The following is a 16,688-nucleotide window of genomic DNA, read 5'->3' on the forward strand; positions in this document are numbered from 1 at the left end:
GAGTATATAAAGCACCTAATGAATAAATGATCTAACAGGTCCATTAGCTCTTGGGTGGGTGCTTAATGCTCTTTCGGTGTTGTTGACCGTGGGTTCGAATTTTATGTTTTTTTTTACATTTTTTATTCCGCCACTTTCAGAGTACCGACAACCTTAGAATTTTAGATCCGCGAGTAACATTACTATATTAATCCTAGATTCGCCACTGAGTACACACCTTAAGAAATAATAAATAATAGGAGTAACATTACTATATTACTATTTGAATATATTAAATTTAATACTTTGGTGTGAATGATAACTTCAAATAGTCAAGGGATTAAATTATAGTGTTACTTAATTTGTTGTTTGGTTGGCAAGTCCGGGATAACTTATTCGGGAATTAAGAATTAGTATCAAGTCTCTTCCCTTGGGTGGTATAGTAATCCCGACATAAAATGACTAAATGACAAAAATATTCCTTTAAACACTTTTATACATTACTTTTCATATTCATGAAGGGTATTTTTGTAAACATATATACTGTTCTTAAGATTTATTATTTTCAATACAACAAATCAAACACTCAATAAAAAATAATTTTAGTATAACTTATCTCATCATAACTTATCTCATCATAACTAATCTCATCATAACTAATTTCATCATAACTTGAATTCAAACTAAACGACTCCTGAAAAATGTTTTAAATATTATTTGGCCAGAATTTGGTCAAATGTTTTTTTAAAATAAAATATTTTTTTTAATTTTAAAATAAATTGATGTTTTTTTTCATTTTTTAGTTAAAAGATATTAAAGTTAAAAAGGTAAAAATATTTAAAAAGGTAAAATAACATAGATAAAATATAATTCTGACCAAATTCTGGCCAAAAAGATTTTTTCAAATATTAAATAGTAGGAGTTAATAGCAAGATTAAAAAACATAAAATGATAACTACACTAATTTGGAATTGAGGGAATAATTATTTTTCTTAATTTTGGCAAAAGCATTAGTGCCTAGTGGCCAAATAGACAACTGACAAAACTGCTAACTGCCAAATTCAAAACGCATGACTTATCTGTAAGAAAAAAAAAAAAAAAGTAATGGATTTTTGCCTAATTCGGAAACGACGACGTTTTGTAGACTCAAATTGTCTCATAGTTTGATATTTATTTTTCGAGATTCAAATTATATAGTTAATGTTAGGGAGAATTAGGAAACACTCTTGGATTGATAGTGAGAAAGAATTTTTTTAGATTACTTCACTCTTACTAGAAAATTTGAGAAAGATGAGATAATTGATGTCTTCAAATTTGAAGCAATGAGTAATTATCGATTCATCTTGAATTTGTGATATCGAAGGAAAGTAAGAAATAACTAAAAATAAAATCAATTGATGTTTAGAATACTATGATATTTCATCAAGAACTAACAAACACGTACTATTTTAATTATTTTTTCTTAACTAACACAAAGGAAATGCTCAATTTTGTCTTCATACTATTTAAAATTACTGAATTTCATTTTATTTTTTGGTTAATTTATACGAATTGCTTCATATGAATTATATTTGTCCTTTATTATTAAAAGACTTTATTTCGAAATATGTAAATCTATATGTTTAAATTTTTCGTAGAAAATAAATTCAAATTACCCATCGATTTTGATATCTGGTGATGGTTTTAAAAAAATACATTCCGATCAAAAATTTATTATGATGAATAAAAAGAATGAAACATTTTTTCTTATTATAATAAGAAAGAGATCAATTTTTATAAAAAAAAATTAGACGGGATAAAAGTAATTTTTTTGTGAAACAAAGAAGGGGTTTCATATTTGACCACGAAAATTTAATATTATTCATTTTATTTGAAATTGAAATTTTAAAAGTTGGAATTTGATTATCATTTTTGGAAGAATATTAAAAATTGAATATATTTTTTCTAATCTAATAACTGAAAAAATCAACCAATTTAATTAATTTACCTAAAACATACTATCCAATCTAATAACTTTTTAAATTTTATGGCCAAATGCTTGATTTTCATTTTTTTTAATTTTACATATGAAAAATGAAAAATATAATAAACTGAAATTGTATTTGAACTTTTGGTGTAGTGATTAGTGAAACTTACGACCCTTTCAGTAGAGAGAGAAAGAGAGAGAGAAAGGTAAGAAGTAAGAAGAGGATGGTGGAGTCGTTCAAACGCGGAAGACTCAGTTTGTTGCTAAATTCTTCTCTAATCTCCATTTAGATCTGCTTCATTTTCACTTCTTCTTCACGATCTCGGCGTAACTGAAGGCCACAGCAAAACGATTCACACTCCGTTCTACTGCACCGACGTTTTTCTTCTTCTTCACCGATCCGTGAGTTATTTTTACCGATTTTCATATGCATTTTTGTGAATTTATCTACTGGTTTGATTTGATTTAAGGATTTGTAACTTTCGCGATTGCTTATTACTATGATTTAGTGATTTTGGTTGAAGATCTAGTTATTGAATGCTGATTTTTTGTAACACCGTTCGACTAAAGAGTTTATGTCATTTTAACAACGGGAAAAAACTGTGATTTTTCTACTCTCATGTAGTGTATAATTGTATGATTTTGTTTCGAACAGATTAAGAAGGAATTAGTATCCAGTTTTACACTGAAAATTGAATGTGCTGATTGAATTTTCAGTTTATCTAATGCTGACTTTTAAGTAACTCCGTTTGCCTAAAAAAATAAAATAATGGCATTTTAACTACAAAAATCTGTGGTTATTCTACTCTCATGTAGTGTATAATTGTATAAAAAAATAAATTCGAACAGATTAAGGAATCAGTATCTGGATTTACACTGAAAATTGAATGTGTTGATTGAATTTCAGTTTATCTAATGCTGATTTTTTAGTTACTCCGTTTGCCTAAAAAAATAGTGGCATTTTAACTACAAAAAAACTGTGTTTATTCTACTGTCATGTAGTGTATAATTGTATAAATTTTGTTTCGGACAGATTCAGGAATCAGTATCCGGATTTACACTGAAAAATGAATGTGCTGATTGAATTTTCAGTTTATCTAATGCTGAATTTTAGTACTCCGTTCGCCTAAAAGAATAATAATAATTGCATATTAACTACAAAAAAATTGTGATTATCCTACTTTTATGTAGTATTTTTTTTAACATAAGGTGCTGTACTTTTATGTAGTATGTTAATGTATAAGAAACTAATAGTCGGATTCATACTGATTGAATTTTCAGTTGTCCATTGTTACGGAAGATCTAGTTATTGAATGCTGGATAACTTGATAATGGCATTTTAACTACAAAAAACTGTGATTATCCTACTCTCATGCAGTGTATAATTGTATGAATTTTGTTTTGAACAGATTAAGAAGCATTCAGTACCAGATATACACTGAAAATTGAATGTGCTGATTGGATTTTACAGTTTATCTAATACTGATTTTCTTGCAACTTCGTTAGCCTAAAATAGTTAAATGTCATTTTCACTACAAAAAACAGTGTGATTATTTTACTATCATATAGTGTATACGTGTATAATTTTTTTTCTGAACAGATTAAGAAAGAATCAGTATCTGGATTTACACTGAAAATTGAATGTGCTGATTGAATTTTCAGTTGTTCATTGTTACAGAAGATCTAGTTAGCTAGTGCTGATCTTTTTTTTTTTTTTTCACACTTCATTTGTCCTAAAAGAATAATGGCATTTTAACTACAAAAAATTGTGATTACCCTATTTTCAGGAAGTATATATATGTATAAATTTTATTTCGAACAGATTAAGAGATCAGTATCCGAATTCACACTGAAAATTGAATGTGCTGATTGATTTCCTTTCTTTTTGAGTAACATTTTACTGCTACCGTTGATGGATGGATGTGTTGAAAACTCTTGTAAGTTTAGCCTCGGTAAATTGGTGAAAAGAATGTGAATTACATTTGGATTAGGGGGTGAGTGGGAGTTGGGGTCTCAGTGAGCGAATTTGAATAATGATGTAAATATTAACTTGTGTATGCTATAAGAAGCCTGCGACTGACGTGATGAGTGGTATTGTTATGTTCAATTCATTTGATCCATCAGCAGTGGCATGCTTATTATCTTATAACTCTGTATACGTAAAATATTTTATAGAGTAAGACTCTAGGATGAATGAAGGTGGAGATGTTTCAGTTGACCAAGTCTTAGTCCCATACTAGTTGGGGTGGTATATAAATCCTCCTCTTATATCTATTCTGTACTATTATATAAAAAAACAAAAAAATGGAAGATTCATGATATTATGGCTGTTGATACATTAGATATCAATTAACCACCACCCTTCCCCTTTTATTTGGACATGAGGCTGGCTATGCAAAGCTCATATAGGTAGAGTTAAGCCAGGGACATCCATAGACCATAAATATGACTGATTTTTGAACTTCTGGAATATCCATAAAAACATTCTGTGTCAGTGACTTAGTGCATATACTATAAATTAAGCATGCACTTCTATGATGATGGATCTTTTTGTCTCATCTCATCTTTAGTTGAGTTGCATCACGTATGATGAACTTCATTGGGTACATACTAACGTAATTACTAAAGTCATACTGTAGCATGTTCTAGCTAGACCGAAGAGTGACCTCTGGATATCTATGGTTTTAGCTCCTCTTTAGTTCTCCTTACTATTACACCATGTTCAAATGATTTTGATTCGTTTTTAATACTTGCTTGTTCCTTTTGGGATAATCCCTGCAGGGCACTTCTCCTTTACAGGTGTAATTAGTGTATCATTTGCTATGCTTACAAGACTTATCTACTGTATAATGATAGTCAATGAGCTTTTCATGTACAAATTGAAGAATGGACTAGAAAACTCTGGTGTGAAGAGTAACTTTGTGTAGAACTTGTAATCTCTGCAAGGATGCTGCTTAACAAAGTTACAGAAATTGTTTCTGCTGCAGTGGCTCGTTTCTCGACCCCAAAGACATCTAACAGTCCATATCCATCATCGGGATTACCACCTCTTCCAGGTTCACTTAATGTTTCCAGCTTAGATCAGAAGAACAAGTTGAGACTTTCCTCCTCCCTTCAAGATCTTTCTGCATACCGGCGCCTTGATCTGGAAGATGGTGGTCCTAACCCTGAAATAGAGAGGGATTCAACTAATTTAAAACGGCTAAATCTTTTCAAGAGAGAAAATTTGGGTACAAGCTTCTCCAAGGTGAAGGGAACACCGACAGTCACTTCTGCACGAACAAAATGGACACGAGTTATCTTTGTTCTCCTGTGCTTGCTATTGGTTGCGTTTCTCCTATATGTGATGTTTTTCCATTTTAACTTATTCAGTAGAGACTCAAAGTATTATGTTGTGCTTGATTGTGGCAGCACTGGGACTCGTGTTTATGTATATCAAGCATCCCCTAACTATGTAAAAGATAACGATCTCCCTATTGTATTGAGATCACTTCCAGAGAGTTTCCAAAGAAACTCAAGATTACAGAGTGGACGGGCTTATAACAGAATGGAGACAGAACCCGGATTTGACAAGTTGGTGCACAACACGTCTGGCTTGAAAAGAGCAATCAAGCCACTAATAAAATGGGCAGCAAAGCAAATCCCTAGGCATGCACATAAAACTACTTATCTCTATCTTCATGCTACGGCTGGGGTCCGCAGGCTGCCAAATTCAGACTCGGAATGGCTTCTTAACAATGCTTGGTCCATTCTGAAAAGTTCTCCTTTTTTATGCAAGAGGGAATGGGTCAAAACTATCACGGGCATGGAGGAAGCTTATTTTGGATGGATAGCTATGAATTATCATACTGGTATATTGGGAGCAAAACCTAAAAAGGGAACATTTGGTGCACTTGACTTAGGCGGCTCATCACTGCAGGTTACTTTTGAGAGCAAGGAAAGTCTCCCTGACAAAACTAGCTTAGAACTGAATATTGGCGCCGTTAATCATCATCTTACTGCTTATTCCTTAGAAGGATATGGCCTGAATGATGCTTTTGACAAGTCTGTAGTTCAACTTCTCAAGAGGCTTCCCAAGATCAGTGATGCAGATCTCACCAGTGGAAACATTGAGATCAAGCATCCATGTCTGAATTCTGGTTACAAGGAGCAATATATCTGTACTCATTGTGTTTCCCTATACCAAGAAGGTGGCAATCCTTCTAGTGGGAGAGAAGTTGCAAGTAAAGGGGGAAAGCCCGGAGTTCGCGTTCAGCTGGTTGGAGCCCCAAAATGGGAAGAATGCAGTTCACTTGCAAAATTTGCTGTTAATTTGTCTGAATGGTCTAACAAAAGTTCAGGAATTGATTGTGAGTTGCAGCCCTGTGCTCTTGCAGAAAATCTTCCTCGTCCCTTTGGCCAGTTCTATGCTATGTCTGGTTTCTTTGTGGTATATCGTTTTTTCAACTTGACCCCTGATGCTGCGCTGGATGATGTATTAGAAAAGGGTCGGGAATTTTGTGATAAGACTTGGGATGTTGCAAAGACTAGTGTTGCACCTCAGCCTTTCATAGAACAGTATTGCTTCAGGGCACCATATATTGTCTCTTTGCTGAGAGAAGGCTTGCACATTACTGATAGTCAAGTAACCATTGGTTCCGGAAGTATTACTTGGACACTAGGTGTTGCGCTGTCAGAAGCTGGAAAGGCAGTTTCAACTGGGGCGGAACTTATTAGTTACAAGCTATTGCTCATGAAGATGCACCCAGCTGTTGTTTTTGCTATTTTGTTTGCTTCAGTAGCTGTTCTTCTTTGTGCATTATCATGTGTTGGCAAGTGGATGCCCAGGTTCTTCCGTAGGGCATATCTTCCCCTTTTCAGGAATAATAATGCTTCATCCACATCTATAATCAACATTCCAGCACCTTTCAATTTCAAGCGGTGGAGTCCTGTTATTACAGGTAATTTCTTCTGAATAGCATGTGTACTGTACTATTCTAGTTTAGAATATGTTGAATGCTGCCTTCGGTAGGGAAATTAAAAAAAAAGAATTTAATTGCTTTTTCTTCTGATACTTGATCTCTTTGGGGTATCTGATAATGCACTAATAATATTTATGCTTGCATGCTATACACAAATCAAAAACATCTTTACGCTGTTATGCATGTTCACCTCTGTGCCATTTTTATCTGTTTATTGGAAATTTTTTATACTAAAACTTGGTACTTTTTTATTACTAGTATTCATTTCGAAGTTTAATTTGGAGAAAATATGACGGTTTCACTGAATTAAAAAAAGAGCAAATTTTCTTATGAAGTCGCACCAAACAACACAGCAATTGTTTCTTTATCGGTTGTCAATGCAGCTCGAGGGCTAGTAATGGATCTAGATTTCAGATCAATGTAGTATCTAATAGTCATATTAGGACTTCAACGTAGTGTAGTTGAATGGAAGTTGTTATGCTTCTTTCATAGCCAGTTTCCTCAACTTATGATCTTTTCTTGCTGCCATATAAATTATAATGTCATCTTCTAAAGGAGCAATTCTGATTTAACCATTAATATTGACTCAGAAGATTACCTTTTGGCAACTAGAAGTAATGATTGTGGTGATATAATGATATTAAAGTGAGAAGATAACAGCAGTTGTTGAGTTATGTTTAACAATACACACTTGTGATGCTGTCTCGTTATTTAATATTGAAACTTTGCTTGGTAAAAAAAAAGTAGAAAAAAGGACACCATGGTTGTAACACTATATAGTTCTCTGTTGCAACTTCTACTGCAGTTCCTATCAGCACTATTTCTCCTATATCCTTCTTAGATCGTGCCAATTTTGTCTTTTCAGGTGAAGGAAGAGTGAAGACGCCACTCAGTCCAACAATTGCTAATACTCAACAGAGACCATTTGACACTGTGCATTGTTTTGGTGGCAACGGTATCCAGCTTGCTGAATCTTCCTTATACTCATCGTCTAGTAGTGTAGCGCACAGTTTTTCATCAGGTAGCTTGGGGCAGATGCAATATGAAAGTAGTACCACAGGTTCCTTCTGGTCACCACACAGAAGCCAACAACGTCTCCAGAGCAGAAGATCCCAATCACGAGAAGATCTCATTTCTTCACTGTCTACTGAAGTGCCCTTGCCAAAGGTCTAAATATGATGGTAATATTTATTTCAGAAGAGAAAATCATAGGGCTGATGATTTCTAATGCTCATTACCCAAATGGCAAATTACCATCGACTATGAATCTCATGACATATGCCTTTCCTGTGTTCTCACCATAATGAGACTTATGGAAAGCTTATTCATCCGACATTACATAACACGGATATTATCAGTCAAGAAAAGTCTGGCATCGTTAATCAAGGCAGCTGTGCAGAACAACAGAGAACTTTTTATCACGTGTAGCTTGAGAGAGATTTGCCTCCTGTGAATACTAGGGGTTCTGCCTGCAATTCCAATTTGATAGTCCAAAATTTCACAATGGTCTGATGGGAGTGATGCAATTGCATTCTGCAGAAACCATGGGTGGTTGTGATGAGGTTACCGGCTTGTAAATGGTCAAATTGGTAGACCTCAGGTTGGTTAGGTTAGCTCGAGATTTTGGTAACTCGTTCTCTTGTCATACTTGACACATTATACGATCCCTTGATTCTTTTATACTACCCATTATTTCTGATTTAATGTTATTTAGATAATCCCACATCTTCAGAAACTACATAGATAAGTATAATGTTTGGTAGAATCCAAAACCTGCAGGCTATTGTAAATGGTTTGCATAGCAGCTGCTCTCATTTTATTATAACTCATCAAGATCTGCAAAATTGTGCAAGTAAGCTTACTAATTAACATATGATGTGTCGTACGCCAGCTAAGTGCTTGGTTAAGAGTTGATTCAAAGTTGTGAATAAGCACCAAATTCTGAAAAGAACACTAAGGTGTTTGAAGTTAAATTTATAGATAAATCGTTACGTGTTTGGATAGAAGTACTTAAACCAATAATAAACTAGTGGACTGCAGATTCTTTGGGCTCCAAAATATCCTCAGTTATTTTGCATTAACATTAGCAGAGTTATACATAAAACATACGAAACGCATAAAAACAAACTGAGCAATTAGATTTGCAGATGTGAAAACTACAGGTATTAATTCTCGTTTTGTCTACCCTATGGTTCAACCAGCCACCAGAAAGAAAAAAAACTTGATAATACAAGATACATTTTCCAAACAAAATTGTATCTCACACCAGGGCACTTGTTGGTTGCTGGCTGAATCAAGATCTAAAACACGAGGTGAGCGAAAAGAAAGAAACCGTGTAAGATGTTATAGCTCAACCTTCTGGGCGGGTGTATCAGCATTCCTCGGTGAGAAAATCCAACCAAACATTTGCGAGAACATACCGGGGGCAGAATCCATTTTTTGTTCCAAATTCACATTGCAAAGAGCGCTGTAGTCATGTTTCAAGTGAGGAGCAGCTATTCTTTCCTGTAGGAAGGCATTTATGACAAGTAAGAGATGGTCGACGTCACACTAAATTGAATCATCTGGCAAATGTAAGAAGTCGTACCTTAAATACTTCAAATGGGCAAGAATCTGAGCCATTGCAACCCTATGAACATACAGAAATAGAAGCATCAAAGGCTTAGAAAGGAATAATAATAATTGACAGCAGAAAAATTTGTGGATGTAAATTTGTGCCCATTGCGGAACAAGTAGCCATTTTGCGAGTGTTATCCTGACAAGCGACATCATTCCCAATTAGAAGTTAGTGAAGAAAATGCATGAAATGTGGTGACTACCCCTAAAAAAAGAATGCTAAACTAAAACATGAGTATATTGCAGGCAATGCTGTCCGCACAAACTAGTGAGATTTGTGTACTTCCTGGGATTAGTTCGCGGACAAAAAGGTAAGTTGCAACTTCAGAGAACTTTCATGAATTTGTAACTTCACTGTTGGCAAAACCTCTTTTAAGTTGGAAGTAAGGACATCACAACCGGTGAGTCCTTTTTCAGAAGTTAAAAATGAGAAGTAAAGGGAGAACCTTGAAGACTGGTAATAACTGATGTATGATCCCAAAGCAAGGACCACGGATGCTGGAATCAGAAAACTTACTGGTATTGGAATGGGCCGTTCATTGTGCAGCACTTTAACAAAATACTTGCTTGAGTTGTCTGACGCACAGCTGTAAAGGACTAGCATGTTATTTCCAGCAAAAGGTGCCACCATATTTCCCCGCCAGTTTCTTGTTTTAGGAGGCTTAGGAGGGTATTGCAATGTCTGCTCTCTTTGTATTAGTTCAAATTCTGAAACATTCAAGTGCATAAAATTGATTAAGAAACCGGAGGTAATAGAGCTTAAAGCCATCTTATTGTATGAACACTCACCAGATTCTTCAAGAAAGAGTCCGATCAAGCATGAAAAAGGAAGCAGAGTTTCTGCATGAGCAAAACGTAGTCTTGCTTTTTCATAGCTCCCGGGAGCATATCCTTCTAATGGAGGAGAAATCACATAAAACATGAGCACCAGATATCAAATTTCCACCATTAAAGAGATTAAATTCCATAGAAGATATGAATAGGCAAAACAAAAACGATCTTGAGAAAAAAAGATACTCATTACTAACAAATAACGGTATCAAGTAATTGCTGCAACAAAGTTTCCACTCCCTACTCTTATCTAACAGTCTCCTAGATAGCAATTGAAAAGGACAGCTTACTAAGAGAGTAATGGAATATGGACAGAATTTATAAGTTCGCAGGTTATATAAGATCTATATGACATATAACGAAGTGGGCCTGGTCTTTCTTTACAAGAAGAGAAATACTTCCCCTACTTGGCCTCCATTTGATAAGGAGGGGAATAATCTCCTCTCCATCTCTAGCAACTCTTTTTGATTGAGTACAACTACAAGAATTAAGGAGTTCACTTCACTTTTTTCGAATTATTTCTTCCTCTTAAATCTTGTGTGAGGAAGGTAAGGCATAAGAGAAATAAGCTATCAATGGACTATAGTGAACAACCATCTGACCCCCCCTGCAACCCTCCAAGGAAAAACAAAACGAGATAATGCTACTTCAATTGACATTACCTTCTTTAGCCTTAATTGCCTGTTCCATGGATTGAATTACATCCTCAAGTAGCGGCACTCCCATTCGGTAATTTAGTGAATTACCATAGCCCTTTAGTATGAATAACTCCAAATCATCGGCCCATTCCAGCAAAGAAACCTAAATGATAACTTGTCAATAAGGATGGTTTGAAACAACAAGGCTTCAAATTCCTATGCCAATGAAAAAATGCAGATGCTTTGTACACCAGAAAAAATTATTTGTAACAGGGGTTGACTACCTTTTAATCAAACATCAATCAAATTAGCTTAATCATGCATCCCGTCCCAATTTTCCCAGTTATGACCTAAGAAAAACAAAGGAGAGCTCCTTACAACACAGGAACCAAAACTAATTGACTAGCAAAACCTAGGAACATATAAGCCCCTCCTCACTTTCCCTTCTGTTTATAAAGTTCATGAGGAACCATGGAAAAAGGGATTAACTCAAAATACCTCTGCTGGACTGAATAGACTACAAGCTTGATTGGTGATGTTCAACAGTGAAGCTTCCTGTTGGAGCAGTCAATTAAAAACAAATTACTATCCTCAGATCTAAATAAACAAATAAAATGTTGAAGAGTTTTGCACCACTGGAACACTAGTGCAATACTAACCTGTTTGCATAAAAACCATAGAGAAGATACATCCTGTTTTGTAAAATTAAGCCCGTATTGCTTCACTAGTTCATGAGTAATTTCATCTAATACAGGTTCTTTGAGCTTCTTTACAGTTGGTTCCTGACTTCTCCTAAAATCCTGTCACCAGAAAGAACTGTCATGTATACTATCTTTCTAAGTCAACTCACAAATCAAATAGTAGTGTGTGTATCTGCATATAGAGAAAGAAGCCAAATCAGCAGTAAGGCAAGCAGGTGCAGGAGAAACAAAAAATGCTGGGAGAGGGAAGTTCGGATACACAACGTGCTATTTAGGAAAATAATGAATATTCAAGATCTTTGATGCAAGATACCTCGTTGAACCATCTGAATTAGGACATATCTGACTCCTAAGTCATAAATATTCCCTTAAAGACTTCCCTGTTTCAATTTTTAAATTGGTAAGACACCCTAAGGTCGTAGCACTTTATCTATCAACAAAGCCACGATTGCACTTTATTCTGGGCAAGTATCTCCTGGTGATTCCCAGGGATGAACTTTTTAAGTTGTTCATATCACTTTGGACAACTAGCAGCTCAAAATCTGGATAAGGTTTAGTAGAGGGTACACTCAAAATAATGATTGTGATGAGAGAAAGTAAGATATTTTCTCAAAAAATGCATGTCTGATCAAAGTTGACATTCTCTAGAGTTTTCATTTATGTGCTGCTTATTTCAAAGAGATGGGAACTTAGCCGATTAAGGAAAAAGGTCATGTCAATTGGAAAAGATAGACTACTAGTTTCTGCTGAAAACAATTCTTAGTGCTGAAATTCCAACAATGCCACTAGGCTTAGCAAAGTAATAAGGAACTTAAAATCTGTTGCTATATGTCAGCCTCTCTATGCATTGTTGCTATCTGAAGTTTAGATGATTGGGACTGGGTTACTAGTATGAATAAAAGTTATGTAATAGCCAGTGAACAATGACTGGGACCCAAACAGACTGATTATCATCATCAACTTCACTCCTTTTGAAGTCAAAATGCAAAAAAAAAATCAGCTAAGAAAATGGGCCTCTGATGGTCGTGATCAAATTAATCTGAATTTATAAGCTGAAATATTTTGTATTCTGAGTTTCTCAGTGCACTAGATTCCAGATTTGATGTACTTGCATCAGAAAATGAAATCTCTATTTACAAGGAAAACCTCAAAAACCTACCAACTGCAAATTAATTTTGATTTTAGCTACATAAAGACTGCCACCAAATAAATTTTGCAAGCATACCTTGTAGCTTTGACAACAATCGTGAAATCTCAAAACTGTATCACTTGCACGGCTTTCACTTGTAACAGCAAAAGCTCGATGACCTCCTGGTCCAAGCTTCCCTTTTCCACTAAACAGACCCATGCCAAATGCCACAGCGCTAGCTGATGCCCGAGGAACCTATTAATGTCACTATCATTGTCAAAAGTCATGGCTAGTGACGAGATCAGAGGACTTGTAGTTATAATGAAGAAGGCAATGCCAATAAGTTCAATAGTCTTGCAAGGATCCCAAAGCAGCAGAATCCTTTGATGCATCATTTAATGAAAAAATGAGCATGTGCTTTGGTTGAGTGTGATTCTCAAATCATTGTGAGGCAATGCTATAACAAAATCTTCCGACCACTTCTATTGGGAAAGGCATCCAGATGCAAAAAAGTTTCTATAAGATTTCCATGCTATTTGTTTATTTGGTGGATGCATAGTCATACACGTGTGCACATGTTTTCCACCATAAATAAAGATACCATAACGAAGTAACAAAGTACAAGTCACAGAATCACAATTTTCAAAACTGTGGTATTAGAAGTTCGAATCCAGTGGCCTCTAGCTATTACTGCAAGTCAGATTTTGCTCTCCCTGATTAACTATGTAAAAATAAATGGCTCCAAACTATAAGCCTTTGATAAGTAAAGGCTCCTTAACGACATTATCATGTTGACAAATTTTTTCCATTCCCATTAACTGCAATGATTCGAGAATTTTCCGCAATGAAAGGTAAAATATCTGTCCCCCCACCCACCCACCACCACACACACACACTAAATGTGAGATGGATTTATTCATGCTTGACAGTAAGTCAGTATGCAGATTTTAAAAAGTAAAATAACTGAGCTGTCAACCTGGGTAGTCTTGATTGAATATATAGCAGGGTGGTATTCTTCACTAAACAAGCTGGGAAACTGCTCTCTGACTCTGATACCAAGATGATATAACTCGTCTTCTCCTTCGCTGATCAACTCTCCGCCTGTACGTTTGCCCTTCCAAGGAGAGTTCCACCCCATTAACCAAGCAGGAATTTTATCCAAAGACTGCTTATGTTCCTTGACATCACGTACAAGGACTTCCAATCGAGCAGCAAAGGCTTCTAGCTCCTTGATCCTTTTCTTTGTAGGAGCACGAGTGCCATGCCGCGCCTACCAAATAAGAAGATTAAAGAAGTTACCAATCAAGAACCCTCTCGCATGAGCATAGCATTACCTGAAAGAAACCTATTGAAATATCTCCTTTTAATCAAGCACAATTTCCATACGAGAATCAAAATTCACATTTGTGCAAATTAGACGAAGCAAATGATGTCTATGCATTTTCCATTAAAAAGTTCAAAAGGGAAAATGACACATAAAGTGCCAAATAGCAGTTGACACAGATCAGCAGAAGATTGAACCTATTCCGAATGAAACGGAAGGGGAGAACAAGATTCAGGACACTCAATATTTGAGGATCATACTGTTCAAACTTCTGAAACGTCAAAGTCTCGAAGAGATTAGCAAACTATGACAAATAAGTGACATTGATCTTCAGATATAATCTTTGGCGAATAAGATGACTTTACTCGCAATCTAGATTTATGGGATACCTTCAGCAACTTTCCCATCATAAAGCATCGTCCAAATCTCAATACAATTAAGATTTTCTGATTGCTTCGCCCTAAAGAGGGTGGCCTGGTGGTCGAAGAGCTGGATTACAACCCTGCAAACTGAGGTTCGCATTCCAGCAGAGGCAATACTAGGTTCTTCCATCTGTCTAAATATTGATGGATAGAGTTACCAAGTAGCTTGCTGATGGAAAGTAATAGGTAACAAGTGTATTAGTCAAGGTGCACACAAAGCCACAAGCTAGTCAGAACACTACCATTACAAGAAATCAACAAACAAAGAAAAGGTTCCTGCAGTTTGGTGTAGATGGACTTCCAATGGCAGCCTAAACTTTGTGTTAGTTTGTGGAGTTAATTCAGTAAATATCAACATGCGCTCCAAGGCCTAGAGTATCAAGACAATGTGATAGAGTCTTAATGCACCCCACACATGCACATCCACAATTTTCTCGCTGTTATAGCTCTTTCAGGGGAATGACACGGATAATACTATTACACATACCACTGTCCTATTAAGTGTAGGCAAAGAAAAGATTCTATGTAATGACAAAAAAATAGCAACAGAAAATACAACAAGTACAACTTAAATGTCTAAACCAATTTGCATTGGCACCACAAGAAAGAACAACACCAGCAGAAACATCAAGCAAAGACTCACCACAAGATTCAAATGAATAGGTGTACACTGATCGAGATTTTGGGAAGGAGCAAAGGAATCATCAGATATATCCTTCACAATATCATACCTGAAAACAAAACCAATAAACAAGTACATCAATAGCCCAATTCTATAATGCAAATGCCAACTGAAATTGCGGACTTCTCTCTGTTCTTATCTTTTGGCCACAGATGACTCAAGACGAAACTCTACTATGCAGTCTGAAATTTAGTAAGTAGACACTAGACAGCATGCTGATCTGCTGTCTGTTTGAACTGCATATTTGTTTAATATAATTTTTCTTTCAAATTCTATGCTTAATTCAGGTTACTTAAAAGGCCATCTCAAGTAACATGCTAAAACAAGTCAACTTATACATGCAAAAATCTATATAATACTCCCTCTGACCCAGTTTATGTGGCACGGTTTCCCTTTTAGTCTGTCCCCAGAAAGAATGTCATCTTTCTACATTAGAAACAACTTAACTTGTATTCCGCTTCTATCCTTAATGAAATGATTTATAGTCACACAAATGTCTAAGATTTGTTTTAGACCACAAATTTCAAAAGTCTACCTTTTTTTTCTTAAACTTAGTGTCAAAGTCAATCGGTGCCACTCACTGCAACATAAATTCGGACAGACCGAGTAGCACAAAATTAGCACCGTGTTATGAGCTCCATACCTAAAATATTTGGTGTTCACAGAACCCCCAAACAACCATAAACTTATATTAAATTACCCCAGAGAATATGACATGCTATGTGAAAATCACATTCCAAAAACTCCTCCAAACAGTTCCAACTGGTGATACATGTAGAAACAAATTTGAGTGAATAGGTTAAAAACCCCTAAACCATCACTATTTTGCAAGTCTAATAGGAGGCTCTCATTGTACCAGTTGAATTCATTTTTAAGACATTGTCATCTCCCACGCACCTCTCAGGAAGTTATTCCAAACATTTCGCCACATAGAACACCTAATAGTTTAGGTACGAAATTCGCAAAATAGCGAAGGCTTTAACCTATTCACTCTAAATATTAACTTTAGCTGCTCACAGTTGTAAATTCAGATCAGAGATAGCTCAAAATTTAGAATAGTTAATGCATTTACCAATTACCAGATCGTATTTCTCTAAAACAGTATCAAATTTTTCAAATTGAAAAGAGAAAAATAGTAATAAGAGATAACCTCGATACAGTTGATAGATGTTGACGAACATCGAAGGATTCATCAGCGGTTGAGTACTGTACCGCAATTGTAATGAGTAGAAGTTGAATGAGTAGTAACAGAGCGACATTCATGGAGTTCTTCAACATCTTCTTTCGAGTTCTTCCTGATTCCTTCAGTTTGCTTTTATTTATAGTCGATTTTTAAAATTTATTTATTTTTATCTGTGAAGTGCTTTCTTCGAGAAGAAGCCAAAGATGGATCGAGAACACGCAATCGTTGTGTGCCTAACCTTATGGAGTCGATGATG

At 35.4% G+C, this 16,688-nt stretch overlaps 2 protein-coding genes across 2 annotated transcripts; one reads left to right on the forward strand and one right to left on the reverse strand.

Annotated features, from left to right (window-relative positions):
• Positions 1-2,106: 2,106 nt before the first annotated feature.
• LOC125867280 (probable apyrase 7) lies at positions 2,107-8,615 on the forward strand. Its single transcript, XM_049547716.1, has 3 exons — positions 2,107-2,347; positions 4,727-6,885; positions 7,772-8,615. The coding sequence occupies exons 2-3, from the start codon at positions 4,893-4,895 to the stop codon at positions 8,077-8,079; spliced, it is 2,301 nt and encodes a 766-aa protein (XP_049403673.1). The 5' UTR covers positions 2,107-2,347; positions 4,727-4,892; the 3' UTR covers positions 8,080-8,615.
• A 410-nt stretch (positions 8,616-9,025) lies between these two features.
• On the reverse strand, positions 9,026-16,607 carry LOC125868245 (uncharacterized). Its single transcript, XM_049548874.1, has 12 exons — positions 16,400-16,607; positions 15,211-15,298; positions 13,798-14,091; positions 12,918-13,076; positions 11,651-11,791; positions 11,490-11,546; positions 11,016-11,154; positions 10,312-10,416; positions 10,040-10,230; positions 9,494-9,535; positions 9,239-9,411; positions 9,026-9,206 (listed from the first exon to the last, which is right to left on the reverse strand). The coding sequence occupies exons 1-11, from the start codon at positions 16,525-16,527 to the stop codon at positions 9,250-9,252; spliced, it is 1,506 nt and encodes a 501-aa protein (XP_049404831.1). The 5' UTR covers positions 16,528-16,607; the 3' UTR covers positions 9,026-9,206; positions 9,239-9,249.
• Positions 16,608-16,688: the final 81 nt, after the last annotated feature.

This window comes from Solanum stenotomum, chromosome 6 (assembly GCF_019186545.1).
Source record: "Solanum stenotomum isolate F172 chromosome 6, ASM1918654v1, whole genome shotgun sequence".
Classification (NCBI taxonomy): Eukaryota; Viridiplantae; Streptophyta; class Magnoliopsida; order Solanales; family Solanaceae; genus Solanum; species Solanum stenotomum.